Source organism: Protomyctophum bolini, assembly GCF_963924005.1.
Source record: "Protomyctophum bolini genome assembly, chromosome: 18".
NCBI classification, from domain to species: Eukaryota; Metazoa; Chordata; class Actinopteri; order Myctophiformes; family Myctophidae; genus Protomyctophum; species Protomyctophum bolini.
In genome coordinates, this window is record NC_137879.1 from 9,286,574 (window position 1) to 9,305,138 (window position 18,565).

Below are 18,565 nucleotides of genomic sequence, written 5' to 3' on the forward strand. Positions count from 1 at the left end.
TTACAGGTGTTACCGATGATGCTAATTAAGGTTCTGATCCATTTAGTGTACCCCCGTAACTCTGAGATTGTACAAATAGAACCAAATGGATTTGGTTCGATTTGTGTACACTCTCAAGAGTTACGCACCCAAACGGTAGGGGCCATTTGGAACCCACTCAAGGAGACTTTGAGACCCACTGGTGTAGCAGTGTTTACAGCGAGCCAACATGCAAGCCTGACTCTGTTTGGCCAGAATGGAACAGAGCCTTAATTAGTATCATCAGTAATACCCGAGGCTGTGGAGGAAGTAGGAAGAGTTCTTTCCAAAATGGTTATATGTGCATAGAGCCTATTGTTAGGTCCTGACTCCCAGAGTGTACACATGGAAACAAGGGTCCCTGGGGGTCCCTGGACCCCCGCTTTGAGGACCACTGCACTTCCATAACATCCCGTCTCACTAAATACTTTACATCACACCCAACGTGAACTTCGTGAAGTTGTCTTGATGAACATGAACATTATCTTCCCTTATCACAAGCCGATCACGGCGGCTTTCCGTGTCACGGTAACAAACAAAACCAGATCAAACAGCAGCGTGACATCTGAAACGGAATGCAAGAGGCCTTTGGTTAGTCCCTAAGTGCTAGCTAGCTGTGGTTAGGCCCCGACCGGTAGCTCTCACATGTGGTCGATGTGAAAAACACTCCACCAGCACACTAACCCGGCCACAAAACATTTCCAGTCAAGCAGTCGTGTGAGCCCCTTTTTTTCTCTTTTTCTAGATGCAATGTTAGCCGTTTCCATGGGTTACCGTGGGCCTGGTTGCACAACGGCCTACTTCACCTTAACCCATTTTAGGCGGAAACCCCTTTTGGTGTTAGCATTATGCTATGCTTTAGCTATTGAAAAATAGCAGAACCTACAAGCTCGTAGGTTCTGCTATTTTTGAAAAATCGAAGAACCACTGACATAGAAACGTAGTTTTTTCAGAAAACCGTCAGGATATAGAAGACATTTTTTTAATCTGATCTCGGGTAAAAATGGGTTAAGCTTCTCTGAAAGTCTGCACCGAAGAGCTCAATGTGTGATATTCTACACTGTAACTCTGCACACTGTAGGTGGGTGCTAAAACACAGACCGGCCCGATTGTTCTCACTCACATTGTACACCCTCCCCACCCCACCCCACCCTCTCTCTGCACGACATTTCTTCCTGCATGACAAAAATGTGACACAACTCAGTTTGAAAGGTTCAGCCGGTGTCATGTCTGGGCAGCTGCATGCCTCACACCCCGGCAGCATGAAATGTGTCAAGGTGTAGAACTCCTCAAGCCCTTTAGTAGTTAAACAGACACATGCTCAGTTGAGTTCAGACTGGGGGGTGGGAGGGGAGGGGAGGGGTCCCTGCAGCGTAGGGGATTATAGGCTCTGGAGTGTGAGTGCTCTGACTGGCTGGTTTCACAAAAGGCAACAGAACACCTTCACGAGAGAGAGAGAGAGAGAGAGAGAGAGAGAGAGAGCACCCAGCCCCCACTGTATTAGGCAGGGCGTCAGATCTCAGGCCAGCTCTGCTCCAGACATAAGCCTCCCCAACCTGCCGCAGACAGTCTTTTCTCTCCCCTGGACAGATAGTATATACACTAAATGGAGACATATGACCACCCAGTCACCCTAAACTATACACACACACACACTCGGGGATGACATCACAGGGTCACGGTTCTGTATCTCGGGGGCATAAAGCCTCCCAGGCTTCAGTGGACAGTTGTGCAGGGGTCGCGTCCCCCGAGGGGTGTTCTGTGACGCTCGAGTTCATGTTAGCGAGAGCACAGAGCGCTCTCTGTGAGAACTGAGACAGATTGCTTGTATAGACTCTGAGGGGGAAGGAGGGGTGGGGTGGGGATGGAGTGGGAAGCAGAGGAGGGGGGGGAGAATCAGAGGGGGGGGGGTCTGCTCTCCAGCCCGAAACCGAAGCATTTTGGGAGAATCCTCCTCCTGCCGCTGTAGACTAGAGTGCCCGTCACGTCAAAGCCGCCACATGAGGGAAGGACAGTGATGAAACAAGAGGTGGAATCGAGTGACTAATGCTTCCACCATGGACCATTATGGCTCTAGTCTACAGTGTGTGTGTGTAGAGTCTACACACACACACACACACACACACACAAAAGGGAGGGGTGGTGCCGCGACCGGCGCAAATAACGCGTCGCTGCAATCAAAACAAAAAGTGCGCGTTCCCACAGATAGAGGTGGAATGCGAGACGCAGGTGTGCAGCCAGCGGGTGGGTGGTATGGGTGGTTGGGTGTCTGGTCAGCTGACACGCCATTTCCTGTGGAACAGGAAGAGCCCAGGCTGGGCGGAGATGACAGCTCAAGGTGAAGTGCAGCGTAGCGCAGCGCGGCGGCAGCTGGCGGCCGTTGAGGTGTGCAAACGCAGGTGCGCTACAAGAGCAGCAGTGTGGTGCACGCGGTGTAACGAGAACCCAAATGCAAACAGATGACATCATGAACATACTGTATGTACATGGCGGTTGGCTCCGAGACACACTGCAGGAGCCTCGACTTCCCACTCCTCAGACACACCTGGGGCCTAAGGGGCCTAATTTGTAAAAAGAATGTTGACTTTATCCACGTTTATATATCATTAATTCATTGAAGAGAAAGAAAAGCATGCCGGTATATAGAAACAAATATAAATTCCACAACCGTGGAATTCATGCCGTGAAAAACAACATCATATTGGCTTTGGATTTATATTCAAGTATATGTCTTGTAAAATAAACCAATATAAGGCACATTCAAGTTGACTTTTCTATACAGCTTTGCTGTGTGGGAAAACACCAATTCTAAACACATTTGAAACCCTACATACTTTGTTGTACATCAAACACATCTAAAAACCAAAATAGCCGATCTACTACAAAGTGCCGATCAGCTATTGTGAGCTGCAAAGTGTTTCCAGCTTGTCGAATTGTTATTTTAGCCTTAATGTTCAACTCTTGCCCAGTATAGGGTCGCTGGGGTTCATGTGCTAATAATACAGAAAATGACAACTCGCTACGAGCATGCTAGGACCGTAAGATATCGACAGACATCTCAGTGAGCTACATCCCCTCCTGTGTGACAGGATTCAGTGTCCCCGAGGTGTCAATCAATGTGATGTGGAATAATGAACTCCTCGGCTTAGTGACGTCAGGTTGGAGAGAGGAACTTTCTCAAACACTCATAAAAATGTTATGCTCAGACTGTAGCAGTAGATACATGAATACTGTAAGTGTACCTCAACTCAGCGGTTCCCACCCATGAGGGCCAGGAGGACATACAGTAGCGTATGCAAATGTCCCCACCAAAGAGGTTACCAAAGAGGTCCAGGTGTTATTTAGTGCAAAAGCACATTGGTTATGTCCCCTGCCATAAGCCCTCACTGGGGCGTTGGTTTTTGTGCTTATTCGCTTATTTCCATCGAAATAAGTAGTGAAGTGTGCCGCTTGGGATGCTATTTACATTATGAAGAGAGGATATATACAAAGAAATCGATTTTTGAGCGATGGAAATAAGCAAATTGGCACTAAACCCCAACAACCCAACCCCAGGCTTATGGTAGGGGAAATAGCCAATAATGCGCTTTTGCACAAAATAACACCTGGACCTCTTTGGTCGGGACGTAACAACTACAAATAAAAGGTACTGCAAGAAAACCTTCTAGTCCGAAATTCTCCTTTAAACGTGGCACTTGGGTGGTCAGATCGGTGCAAACAAATTTCCGGGATTCTCAAGTGGGCCATTATCCAGAAAAATGGTTGGGATTGGAACCACCGCCCCAACTCACTTCCATCGCATCGGAAATAACATTTCAAAGGCGAGCGCCGTTATTGGTTCTTCCACCGTGACATTGAACATTAACTATGGTCAGAAATGAATCCAAAAGGCTGCTGCTTTGTGTAAGTTCTTGCATACAGGCCTTTCATTGTGTTCTGCCCACCAAAGAAACTCCGATGACCTTGAATGACACGATTCTGTACATCAACACACAGCAGTGTAGGGAGGGCAGCAACGCCCACTTGCTGTTTCTCAACATCGAGTTCGGGGGGTCCAAATGGGACCCGTATCTGTAAATGGACTATTTGTAACCTCTCAGAGTTAAATAAGCACTAGAGAATGTGAGTGTACACAGTGTTACAGAATGTGGTCCCAGAATAAATGCTATTATCTGTATCAAACCGGGGGTCCTTGAAATGAAAAGGGTTGAGAATCCCTGGACACAGTGGTGGTGTTGATAAAAGGTGATAAACATGCGAGTTCACTTTGACCAGGCGGACAGCCTCGCTTGAGAGCATTGAGGTCATACATAACATGTCCAGACTTGTCTGCTGAAATGAGGTCATCTTTGTTATTTGAAAGGCAACCCTCTCCCTTCAGTCTCCGGCTGCACTAATCAATTTCTTGCACTTAAAAGAGAGAATAATAGCAACTGAAGCAGTTCACCTGGCTGTCCGGAAGAAGCCTTCGGAAACAGATACACGTCGTGGACGCCAACAAGAGTACAGCGGTTACCGGTTAGCTAACCTGGGGCTTCCCTAGTTATGGCATGTTATACCCGTGGGTTCTTTCTAAAATTGTTGTGCCCTATATAGACAGCAGGCACACCAATAGGCAAGTCAATAGTCAGTATGTATACGTAGCGAAAACAGACGATCTGCAAGCTCACGACGCACTGTGAGCTTGTAGATCTGCCGTTTTGGCTCAAAATTGTATGATTAAAAGTTAACATTTTCACATATGACATGCCCCAAATCCGGATGCCAGGTTGAAAGTGGTAAAATATGTCAAAAATAGCAAAAATACAAGCTCACAAAGTGTTGGCTATTTGTGGTACGCCTAAGTGGATAGCAGCTAATGGGGATCCTAATAAAGGATCCTAATAAAGGATCCTAATAAACTAAATAAACTAAATACTGGCAGTAATTTGTACATGCTCTTGTGTGAAATGGGTGGATGACCTTGAGGCCAGTCCAAGAGGTGTGTGTGTGTGTGTGTGTGTGTGTGTGTGTGTGTGTGTGTGTGTGTGTGTGTGTGTCAGTCATCGAGCCCTGGGGTGTGTTTATGTGTGCATGTCTGTCTTAACAACCAGCTGATTGAACTAGCTGTGTTTAGTGAAGGTGTGCCTATACTATAGTATACATGTTGAAAGCTGCGACCTAGTTCAGCCACTGTGCCCCAACATGAACTGGAAAAACAACACAGTTCTGATTCAAGCAGGGCTGACTGATTGCATGTGTAGCTGCACCGTCATGCATCACCATCGATGTCCAATAACATAATGGATGAAAACATGGGTCAAACTAGGTGGAAGCCCTTCGACTGGTGGACACCACAGTGATTAACAGCTGCTAGCGCTTTGCTGCATGCATTAATATTTATTTCACAATCAGAAAGTGGGAGTGGTACTCCGGGATTACGACTGGACCCAGCAGAGAGACTGTGTTTCATAACACTCTGTAGCATTTCATTAAGTTTAATTGGGCAATAAAATTCATGCTTGTGTCAGCTAATGGTGAGTTGAACCAGAAAGGCCTCAATAAATCACTTGGCAATGTTCTTTTGTTCTGGGCGAATCCATTTGGTACAATGAAAAACCTTGGGGGCAACAGTGGAGCAGGGCTTGTTGTTCTGCCCCAGTTCCAGGGGCAGTAACAAGCCAACTGGCATGGACTAATAGCATTCAATCAAGGCATTCATTTAGTGCCGTCACTTTATTGAACTTCACAGTCAATAGTCAATAGCGTATAGCACTTTCTAATAATTCATTAGCAATTACACAAGAAATAAACTGTTAATTAATCAAAAATCCTAAACTACCTTCACTACAAGTGGATCAGATAGAGTGGAGAGTGCTGTAGATTTATGACAGCACAGCCAGGTGATAAAGAGAACTCGTTGTATTCTTGTAATGTTTGTTTTCAGAGCTCAAGGAGCAGAGTAAATCATCACACCATCGATGAGCTCCACTCACTTCCCATTTTCCAATAACTTGTTTCAGCAAAAGGAGCAGCTGTTCACATATTCATCAGTATGTGGGCCAAGGCTGTGTTTAACTCAAAGCTTGGAGACAATAAGCCCTTCAAAAAAAACAAAAATAAAACAAACAATGCCTCTAACCAGGTTAAAACAAGGGTTTAGCTAAACAAATCTACTAAGAGGAGACAAAGGTTGTTAAAGTAGCTCGCATGCCAATCAATAATGCATTATCCTCTGCTTCTAATACTCTACAAATATGGTTAGGCAAGTGCTTGCAGCTTGAGTGTTTACCTAAACGTCTCCAGCCACTAACTGTGTACTAAGGTTGAGCATGCTCTTACTTGCTTATTACTAAAGATTGCACATTATTATAGTGAGTCACAAAATAGACAGCTACATTTAATTTCTCGGTGCATTCCTAGATTCAGACGGGAGAGACAGGATCGCCTACTGATACAGTATAGTACGGTACATCTTAGGGGTGCAACAGTTAACCGAACACATTATGTAAACGATTATTATATAAATCAAAATTGATAATCGAAATGCCGAAAATAGCAGAGTTATAAGCTCACAAATTGTGAACATGTAGATCGGCGCTATTTCCTGTATTTTTGTGCGACGGCATTGACAAAGACAATAGGACTATAAGTTCAAATTGATCGATTTAGTCGATTATAATAAAGAAAATAATTTTTTTTGTTCATTTCTATGAATATTTTGTAAAAAAAAGCGCTTCTGTGATTAATAAAAAAAAGAATAATCGCTAAGAAAATGATTGATGGTTGCAGCCCAAACAAACAAGCTGACACGTAAGGATGCACTCCTATCCCGACACCTCCATTCTTCTCCCCTTTTGAATGTCCGCCCACACAAGGTCAAGGTATTAGTCGCATTTCGTGTAAACATGAACTTCATGAAGTATGTTATTTGATGAGGTCTATTATTTGCAGACAGAAAAGCACTGTACGATTCTATAGCGTTTCAAGAAGATACTATATCCTTTCTTTCAGAAAAGGATCCATTTCCATACCAAGGGAATAGCATGTCATTGCTCTTGGGCAGAAACATTGTCCTATTTTATACTTTGTCATACGACAGTGTGACACAAAAGCACCAAAAATAGCTTATCTGCCAGATCATAACACGGCACAATGCGATGTATTGTGAGCTCGTAGATATTACCTTTTTTAATATATATGGCGTGCCCAAAAACTGGCTAGAGTCATGACATACTGCCAGTGTCCACACGATCATTTTAGATTTAGTTTTTTACATATTATATAAAAGACCCAATTACCGAATGTCAGTCTCCAGGTTTTGTTCAGAATATGTATATGACTGATTTACTATGACACTACAGTATGGCACATTAGGAGTCTGCCAGTACAGTGGTTATCAAACGTATTATTTTTAAGGACCCCCATAACTCTCTTGAGTGTAAACTCTCAGAGTTACAGACCTGTAATGGTCCATTTGGACCACCCAAGGAACCCCCGAAGGTCCCGCTGCCCATAGACATAGAAAGGTAGACGCCTCATCCGTCCGCCGCAATTCATTGGAGCGACCCGTGTTGCACTGAGGGGCGGAAGTGTGCCGTTTATATGGCGCATCCCCAGCATCCAGTCAGTCACGTGACTCAGGTCCCTTCCTTTCATTACGTTCCTTGGCACCAACGCAGGGAAGCTTGCCCTCACTTGAGAGCATCTACGATGGCGTCTACCTTTCTATGTCTATGCATCGACCCACTGTGAGGAGACCACGGCACTCGTTCTATACATTTAGGGCTAGCTCGGTTTCTGTTAATATTTGTCAAGTCAAAAAATGTCCCGCGTAAGCCCTCGGCATGGCGACGCGTCCTCAGTGTCCTCTCTGGCTGAGGAGGAGGTCCACGGCCTGGACCTCCTCCTCAGTGTCCTCTCTGGCTGAGGAGGAGCTCCACGGCCTGGGCCAGGTCGTCCACGGTGCCATCGGCGGTCACCGTGGGGTGTCTGTCGTCGCTGGGCCTGCAGGAGAGCAAAGCCAAACACCACCAGCAGCCAGCCAGCCACACACAAACACACACAGCTGTAAACAACAGTGTTGTTTTTCTATTTCTATTTTAGTCATAGTCTTTGGAATGAAACTTCATTTAAGTTTTAGTCACATTTTAGTCACTAGTCAATGTGTTAGCCTAGTTTTAGTCGACTAAATATCATGCGATTTTGGTCAACTACTAAATCTACAGTTGATTTAGTCGACTAAAATGTATTTTGGCAGGCCTTGATGCCGTCGTAATGACTGATTTTACACTTTCACAATAGCCGATCTAGAAGCTCATGAGCTTGTCGATGGGCTATTTTCAGCATGAAACCAAGTGTATAAAGACTTTTATTTATACTGGATCTCTTGTCCACTAGTCCCTTCCTAACATTTTAGTCTAGTTTTCATTTGTTGACGAAATTGTCAATATATTTAGTCTTACTTTTAGTCATCATAGCTTGTTTTCATTTAGTTTCCATTTAGTTTTCGCTTAGTATTAGTCGACGAAAACACTGGTAAACTACAGGGCAGAGCATACCGACTGGCTCAGACAACGGGAAGTCGCCAGTCGCCAGTCGAACACTGCAAATTTGGAGGCAGACGGGAGGGAATTTAAATAATCGGGACAAGTCGGGCTGGGAATCATAATCAGTATTATATTAGGTATAGGTAGTGTGTGATACAATGATACAAAAATGGGTGTACCGGTATCTATCTACAGTATGAGACTAGATATCGATATTGCAATACGATGTGGCATGCATGCATTAAGTGTTTCTATTCCTGGTCACTTCATTATTATTTTATAAAGGCTATGTCATACCAGCTATGTACGATTATCGTCACAATATCATGAGACATCTGGTCAAAAGTATGGTTATATTTTGTCCATATTGCTCAGCCCTAGGGAGTCGGGACTAGACAGTATACAACACACTGTAAAATCCTTAAGAGTTCAAGGAACTCTGAGTGTGTACGAATGCAACCTTTACCTTTATTTACCTTTTCCACTAAGTTGCATATGCACACTCTCTCTAGACAGACAGACTTTTATAGTTCAGTTGCCATAGCAGCAACGCAGTAAACATTAACACAGAGTCGATACGGGTGGAGTAGAGCCAAACCTTTTCATGTCAAGGACCCCCATTTGAGATGATATGCCAGGGACCCGCATAAGAAGATTTTTATGGCTCTAGCAGTGATTCTCAACCCGTTTAATGTCAAGGACCCCCACTCCACCAACAGTTTGACATGCAATAGTCTACACTACAGACCCCCCATTTAATTGCATTTCTATCTCTGGGACCCCCAATCTATAATTGTAAAATCAATATTAATTTTACTCTGAGAGTGTACAAATGCGGGTCCATTTCGTTCTATTTGAATTTGTACAAACGTATTGTCATCAAAATGTACTTATAGTACTAAAAGTAAAAGTACTCAATAGGCAGAATGTCTAAACTTTTGTAATAATAATCAAAATCTAAAGTAACTTGTAACTAAAGTTTTCAAATAATAATTGTAGTGGAGTAAAAGTAAAAATGTTGTCTCCGAGATGTAGTAGAGTAGAAGTAAAAGTACTGGAAATTGGAAATACATACTAATAAGTAAAGTACAAATACCTCAAAAGTGCACTTAATTACAGTACTTAAGTAAATGTATTTAGCATATTTCCACCACTGAGGACCAGCATGTGTGTGCACGTGCGTGCGTGCGGGTGTGTGGGGGGAAAGTCCTGCTAATGGCTGCAGTCTGAGAAAGTTTCACGCTGAATGATTATAATAGCTCCCGTTAGATCAACAGAGAGCAAAACAGCCTCTCGCTAAAACAGTTTGGGTTTCCTCCTGTAATTTCTAACCCCCCCCTCCACTGACATCGCCACTCTTAAAACCGGATTCATACTTCAGCCACACGGCAGTGTTGCGCGTCGAAAATAGCAGACCTACAAGTTCACAGCGCATCGCATCCGCGGCACGTCGTGAGCTTGTTGGTCTGTTATTTTTGGCGCACGGGGCACCGCTGTGCGACGAAGCATAACGCGGGCATTAAAGAGGTGTCTGTGTGCTACTGCCTGCATCTGTTTCCAATCTCCGTCGCCAACACTTGTTCCTCACAGCAACGTCCAGGATGTTAATGTAACTCTTTGAGGTGTCGAAATGGACCCGTAATGGTACCGTGACGCGTTCTATTCAACAGCAACCACTTAGCGTTCCATATTCTGGACCTGGACACGCCATAATGGGCTGAATATTCCACAAAGATCTGTGAACATTCTTCAAAAAAAACAGCCAACATATACAAGGTCACGACAACGGGTCACAAAGCAATGTGGTGTTGGCTTATAGATTTGGTGTCGAGGTAAAAAGAGGAGGGGGCCCCTGTATGGGCCCCTGGGGGACCCCATGGTTAACCATACAAGCACTGTGTAGGTTTTAAATGGGCACTTAAAGCACTTCAGCCGTTTTATCTTCATATAATTGGGCCTCGCTAATGCTCATTAGAAGATGGCAGATCGTGGCACCGTTTCCGTCTACTCGCACCGTGTCTGATTGTTGTACAGTTCAGAAACCTGATTGATCACTGGAGGAGATTCCAAGACAATAGAAACTACAGCCTTTTCTCTTAATGGAAAGTTTGAAAACTTAAAATAGAAGTTATCGTTTTTGCATCAATAAATAAAATACAAATAAAAAACTTTAAATCTTTGGAATGACCAAACTGTCCACAGCCCATGAACTTAAATGAAGGCAAGGTTGAAAAACTTCTAAATATTTCAGAAACTTTTGGGGAACATTAGACTATAATGACATGACACTAGATACTGTAGAACATTGTAAAAAAACCCAATTACTAATAATACTACTATAAAAAATATAGCCAAATAAGATTTTTTTTTAAGCCTGGTTTGTTTTCTGCTGTGTATTTTCTCCGAGCGTTGGTGAGGCTGTGTGTGTGACAGGCATCAGGCGGCAGGCCTACAGACAGTATCTCCCCCCTGGCGGCTGCCATTGTTTGGCCCGGGCCCCAGTGATGGACGCAGATACGGCTGTTTAAGCCATTCTGGGCGGGAACCCCTTTTTGGTGTTAGCATTATGTTATGCTTTAGCTATTGAAAAATAGCAGATCTACAAGCTCATAGCGCGCCACAGAGTGGCTACGAGCTTCTAGGTCTATTTTGGAAAAATCGACCGACATAGAAACATAGCTTTTTCAGAAAAGTGTCCTGATATAGAAGACATTTTTTTTATCTGATCTCAGGTCAGAATGGAAAACTGTCAGGATGTAGAAGACATTCTTAGAATCTGATCTCGGGTCAGAATGGGTTAATCAGCTGGCAGGGGAAATGCCATGCGTCTGGCATGGCACCAATAATTCCATGGCCAGCCGTGCAGGACCCTCTTCCTCCCAATCAGATCCAAAAAGACGGAGACGCCCCACTCCCATTCATGGGAGCAAAGGGGGGGGGGGCTGCGCGGGACCCCGGCTCGTTTATGAAATGGGGGCCCAGACGCCCCCCCCCCCCCCGGCCCCCCAATCCCTGACCGGGGCCCTGCCTGCCCTGCCTGCGTGCCGCCTCTGTTCCCCGGTCACGGGCCGTGAGCGGGGGGCCTCCCCCTCCCCCCCCCCCCCGACACAAGAGGAACTCCAGATGGGACGGCTTTTGTGTGGCCCTGGGCGTGCGGCACGCAGCGCCATTAATCCTGGCCCTCTGTGGGCCTGAATGCATCATGGGGCCATGGCAAATATTTGTGAGCCGCCCAAGTGTAGAAAGGAAGAAAAAAAAGGTGGCTATGAGAGGTAGGGGGGGGGGGGAGCGGGGGGGTCGGGGGGGGGCTAGAGGCGCAAGAGGGCGCAGTGAGGTGTTGAATGCTAAGGTGAATATGGAGCAGCTGTATAAAGCTTAACCACTTAAGCCCTAGGCCTAGGCTATACAATTCCTCGTACGATGGATATAGCAAACAAAGCCTGTTTGTGGCGATGCGCTGCTTGCAGATCGACTATTTTCACGAACTTTTAAGTTCTTTGAACGATTTCGCCCTTTAGAAAAGGTCATGGCCAAAATAGGGATGCTGGCTGGGTAGAAACGTTGAAAGTTAATTTACGTGTGACGGCCTCGCTCGCCCAAAATGACCCATTTTTCCAAGGTGAAGAATGGAGGCTGTAGCGGGACCCAGTGTGGTGTTTATGCATGTCTGTCAGCCGCCAGGGCTCATGGGGGTTATGTGAGCCCTGGCTGGTCACGGTGTTCTGTCTCCTGTGCTGGGTTACTCCCCGCTCCCTTCTCTCTCCCTCTCTCAATCCACGGACGCATTGAGTTCACACACACATCACGTCTCTCACACACACACACACACACACACATCACGTCTCTCACACACACACACACACACACACACACACACACACACACACACACACACACACACACGATGGTCAGCAAGCTATCACGTTTCAAACGGTACAATCACACCGGCTCGCTCCATCTCAGGTCGTTAGACGGGGGCCCTAATGCGCCTCGAAATCTGCCAGTTTTTAGATATGCATGCATGCCCGTGTGCGAGCGCGGCGGGCAGGCGGGTGCATGCATTCATTTTGCCGCTTTTCTCCCCTTGCCATGAATAATGAAGGACTAAACCAGGTCAATGTGACCATGCAAAATTCAGCACAATGCAGCTAGTGTTACCGATGAGGTAATGCCGCTGCGGCTCTCTCTGCAGGTCTTCAGGTCAATGCAATATCAATACACGTGAACAGATAGGGCTTGGTCCCAGAGCTGAGTAATTGACACAACACAGACTCACTGTCTACCGCTCTGATGCATGCAGGGATGAAGTCAAGTGTGAGGTAAGGTACAGATGACCTTACACTGCAACGCGGACCCCTTTCACGGGTTTTCATTTTGTACACCCTCAAGAGCGCCATCAACACTCGAGATTTAACCGCGTACTGTAGTACAGTATCTCGACCTTGAAGGGATATTCAATTTCTGCGTCTGTTCATCTTCTGCATGCGGTGGGGAGCAATATGTGAAAGGGTCAAGTGTCCTTGCTCAGGATCACTTAGCAGATTGTACAGTCGTTTACGTCACGATACCGATACTATAGTATCGGTATATTGGCAAGTACGTTAGTCGAAGCCATTCCAAATTATCACATGATGATATGGGGTGCATACTTAGTGTAGTCTAGTCATTGGTTAGACATGGGTTAAGGTTAGGTTTAGGTGTGGCTGCCCCCCGTGGGAGGTTAGGTTTAGACTAGTCATTGGTTAGACATGTTTAAGGTTAGGTTAGGTGTGCTGCCCCGTGGGAGGTTAGGTTTAGACTAGTCATTGGTTAGACATGGGTTAAGGTTAGGTTTAGGTGTGCTGCCCCGTGGGAGGTTAGGTTTAGACTAGTCATTGGTTAGACATGGGTTAAGGTTAGGTTTAGGTGTGCTTCCCCCCGTGGGAGGTTAGGTTTAGGGTGAGGGTTTGAGATAGCGTTGTAGTTGTAGACTAATGACTGGTCTAACCAAATGACTAGTCTAAACCAAAAACGGTCTAAACTAAGTACTGCACCTTGATGATATTACATTTACAGTTCCATTTTGATTGCTTCAGTTGATGTTGCACAACTGTTTTATACTCTAAAGGTCTCCACACACCGGGCACGAATTCGGATTTTTTAAGCAGGTTTTCCGAAAAACTCATCCAGTGTGCAACCACCTTTACTGTAGTATTGACATATTATTTTACTAACTTGTAGCTGCACGTACAATTAACAATTATGAATGATTTTTTTTTTTTATAATGTATTCCTAGATCAGTGGTTCTCAAACATTTTAATTGCATTGGCCCCCATAACTCGGAGAGTGTACAAATGGAACCAAATGGACCTACACAGACCTACGCAGACCTACACGTTCATAGCGTGGCACTATGGTGCCGCGTATGAGCTTGTAGATCTGTTATTTTTCAATAGCTAAATTATAACATAATGTATGCAACACCAAAAGGGGTTCCCGCTCAAAATAGGTTAAATGACACACTTGTATCGGATCGGTACTCTGCACCGACCGCTATATACGCAAGTTATGGGTATCGAAATCGGTATCGGGAAAGAAACCATTTTATCGGTCGGTACATCTCTATTAGATTGGACAAACAGAGGGCTCAAATCACCTCTCTACAAACTCAGCTACTGTAGGGCCGTACTCGAATACTCTCTACTAGACGGTGTCTAGTATCGTATGGGCAAATGTGTTTGGCCTCTGTTACATGTATCCTTATTCTGACCCCTGATGTGCAATGTGGTTATCAGCTTTTGGGTCATCTTGACAGTTTTAGGGTTGTTTGTTCCATCTGTACTGGGAAATTCTAAAATTTCACAATTCACTCTTAACCTATCAGCTCGGGCCAATGTCTAATAGCGCAGGAAATTACCCAATCACCTAAAAGACGACCTTGTCTTCATTCATTATGCAATTTTTGCTCATGAGAGCAGCCACATAATACTGTACGCCCATAATGGTTTGTAATTGCTATGATATGTCGTGAAACAGTTATGCCACCTCCTGCCTAGGGGGAAATGAGATGTAGAGCATGTGCTGCGAGACTCAGTGGCTTATCCCATTACTTACTGTAACTATACTATACTGTACTTCGTTGCACACTGGTGTCGTGCAACGAAATAGGAAACGGCTGATCTACAAAACTCAATCTACGAGTTGTGCGAGCCTGTTAGATTGATTCATTGATTGGATACTTTATTAGCAGTTTTACAGTGGGGGAAGCACAGGGAAGCAGATTTCAATACAATGTCTGCTTTGTGCTATAAGAGGATGTAAAGACTTGTTTCCATCGGGGTCCCTTCCTCGTGTACTCAATTCATCGAAACAATTCCGATGGCAGCCTCTGTGGACATTGTTTAAGCACAGCTCTCAAGACCTACTTCTACACTCTTGCTTTTAATTGGATCTATTAAATTCCTTGTTATTCATGTCCTTGCTTTTAGTTTCTTTTTTTTTCTCCATTGCTCTGTAAAGCACTTTGAGCTGCATTTCATGTCATGAAAGGTCATCATATAAAGTAAAAAGAAAACAATATATATATCAATTTAGATATTTTCGGTGCACGACAAATCGCGGCTTTAGGGGGGGGGGGGGGGGGGGGGGGAGCGAAGGGGCCCAGGACACATACTGTGCTGCGGGGCTCTACATAAAAACGCAGACCTTGCATTTCAATGAGGAGCAAACCGTGCATTCTTTGAATGGAAGTGCATATGAATGCCCTCTATACAGTAAAGTGTGCAAGTGTGCAGGCCAGCTGTGTCTCTGTCTGAGCATCTGCTGGTAGGCGGGGGGGGGGGGGGGGGGATGAGAGACGAGAGGGAAGACAGGCAGGCAGTTTGCACCGGCGTGTGGGACACAGAGAGAGAGAGAGAGAGAGAGCGGCGGGGCGCTGGCCATTCAACCTGGTGTGACTCGAGGCTAGCGCTGCTTTTGTTTGCTCAGTAAGTGATATTATTCAGTTGTATTGTCAAGGTGGCTGACCGCAGGGTGAGAAGGCACGACAGCCCTCGCTCGCTCGGCTTATCTGTTAATGCTTAACGCGCATGCAAACGCTCGTGCAAAGGCAGCACACACCCAAATAACAAATCTCCATTTTGTTTCACAGTTCTAACCTTTGCTGCGTTTACCGACCGTATGCATAATCACACGTGTACTACACACACACACACACACACACACTCTTGAATGCCACTCCAATGGGCACGAAATGTTCAACAAGTACCATGTTACCATGATTCATACTGAAAGCAAAAACATATCCACCACATCAGTTTCCCTTTGCTTACTTGTTGCAGGAAGCGTATAAGTGCATCGTCACCTCTGTATCTGAGAAGTATTTACACTGAAGCACAATATTCCACCGATTATGAAATAGCTCTCCTCGCCATCGGACTACAGTGTACCGTGTAGCGCCGTGTACAGCACTGCTGCATACGGCGGTGGTGTGTGTTATTCATACCAGACCAATGAATGACCACACTTAGCCAAAACACTGCCTTTTCTCACACGCTGGGCTGAGCCTTGGCAGAGGGTGTGAGATACCGTCAGGAGCCCAATGAGCTATGATGAGCAAACTAACCATAACAACACAGAAGGTGAACACTGTGTGTGTGTGTGTGTGTGTGTGTGTGTGTGTGTGTGTGTGTGTGTGTGTGTGGTGTGTGTGTGTGTGTGTGTAGGTGATGGATGGAGCCTTTAACCGAGTTGACCAGAGTCCCCCAGGGCTTGTCATCTGATGTTCAGCCCACAAGGGTTCATATTAATGTGGTTAAGTTCACCTGAGCATCGGGGACATGAGACACTAAGCGTCGTAGCGCGAGACAAAAGACATCCACCACTCTCCTCCACCCCTGGCCCGCGGGGAGCAGTGATGTGTGTGTGTGTGTGTGTGTGTGTGTGAGAGACTGTGTGTGTGTGTGTGTGTGTGTGTGTGTGTGTGAGAGACTGTGTGTGTGTGCATCTCCACTGTGTCGGCACAGAGTCTTGGCCTTGAGGGTGAGAATGTGATCTCGGCTGGATAAATAAAAACCACTGAAGAGACTGATAGAGTATCGCGGTCCTCGGAGGGTGTGGGAGTAGTAAACACCAGCCGTTAAAGATGTTCCAGCCTGTTTTTTATCATTAATCCTCGTCATCCTTGCTCTCAGTGCATCCTATTATTAACCACATGGACCCCGGGCGTCCCTACTCTGGGGGTGACGTTGTGAGCTTTATAGCTCGGCCATTTTCAGCTAAATAATAATACAACATTTGCCACCTCTTGAAAACTAGAATGCCAGGGAGCAACAACAACTATTTGTTCTTTGCCATACTAGTGTTGTCGCTGGGATTAGTTTTAACTAAGGCTTCGACGACAACAACAGCAGATGTCAAGCTGGGGCTTTGGCGGAGTTGAGTCAATTTGCACCCACTCAGTAGTCGTTATGACTCTGCTCTGACAAAACAGTCAGTATGACGTTCAGTCACAGCCAGAGAACAGCTGCGCTCCGGTTTTCACGCTGTAGACAGATAACGGATCTTTACAATCGAACAGGACGAGGAGGAGGGGATTCCCCGCCGGTGGCAGAAAATAGAACCTATCGAGTTTTAGTTGCCTTTTTCTCCATTCTGCTGCGCTCTCAGTCTCCCATGAGCATGAGAGAAGTGTGTGTGTGTGTGTGTGTGTGTGTGTGTGTGTGTGTGTGGCGTGCGCGCGTGCATGAGCTGATCTATCATAACCACCTCCTGGAAACTTTCAGACCACAGATGCATCCGAGATTGTCTGATCTGTCTGCAAAACCCAACCTTTGCTTTTGCTTGTTTATAATAACTGTTCTCGACACGGAAGAGCCAGATGTAGAAGTGATAGCACCTCTGTTGTGTGGTCGTCCCCGCCACCTGGGCTCCTCTCTCTATATGCAGAGACCCGTGTGACCCAGAGGTAACCACGCTCTCTTCAGCACAATGTTATTGTGGGGGGCCGTCGAGGGCCTGCTCTGTGTGTGTGTGTGTGTGTTTCTTCTGTTTGTAAAGAGTGTAGGGCTCATGGAATGCTGAGTCACTGAGTAAGGGTGTCACACACACACACACACACACACACACACATAGGCACGCACGCACGGCAGGTGAACTAAATGGGCCCTTGCTGAGGCCAAGAACCTCGACACAACCTCCCCCCCCCCCCCCCCCACCAGTCAAGGGGCCTGTCCTAAATTGGTAATTACGAGAGGAATTGTATCCCTTTTGAAACGGCAGGCCAGTGTCGGTGCATTTACGAGCTACTAGTGCTATGTTTCAGCCTGCCATCTGTGGGCTTCAGTTCTCTCTTCCTCCCTGCATGGTCTTTCTTTCTTTCTTTCTCTTTCTCTCGGGAGTGGAAAAGTACCGTCGCTGGGGCTCAGTGGCTGAGGCCCGGCCTGCCTCCTTTTGTCTCTGTGCTGTGGGAGTCTGGTCTCCCAGTGAAAAAAAAAAGAGGCTCCTGTTAATTATTAATATATCTCATTGACTTATAAACGTGCGGCAAAGCTTTTGGAGTAAACCCTAGAGGCAGGTGAAGATGTCACCCAGGGGTGGTAAGGGTTATGGCACGCACGCACACACACAAAGCTGTCATAGTGCTCGGATGAGTTGGCACCGTGTCTGACTCCCAGATCGTTATCACTTATCAGAGTCGGCATTGGTGAATTATGTAACATATTAAACCAGCATAGACTAGATAGAGTAACTGAATGGTAAACGAGGTGGTGCACTGACAAATAAACACAGTGGATCTTGACTATGTGTACACTAAAGGGAGCATTTGGAAATGCTATGCTAACAACTAGCAGATAGTGACATCTGTTGTAAGAAAACTAGCTACAACAGCCCAGCTAGTATGCATCAGTGATTGATCACACATTCAGAATGTCGTGTTCACACTGAGGTGAACAATAGTTGGAGAGACATTCTGTATAGCCGGATGGAAAAATCCCCACTAGTGGTTCCCGTCCAGAAGGGTTAGGACACCAAAAGGGGT

General features: G+C 45.7%; 1 protein-coding gene across 1 annotated transcript in view; it reads right to left on the reverse strand.

Moving 5' to 3' along the window:
- Positions 1-5,903: 5,903 nt before the first annotated feature.
- Positions 5,904-18,565, reverse strand: part of lhpp (phospholysine phosphohistidine inorganic pyrophosphate phosphatase) — a 32,867-nt gene continuing 20,205 nt past the window's right edge. The window contains exon 7 of the mRNA XM_080788899.1: positions 5,904-8,004. Within this exon, the coding sequence (XP_080645025.1) occupies positions 7,908-8,004 (97 nt within the window). The 3' untranslated portion in view covers positions 5,904-7,907. The remainder of the gene's footprint in view (positions 8,005-18,565) is intronic.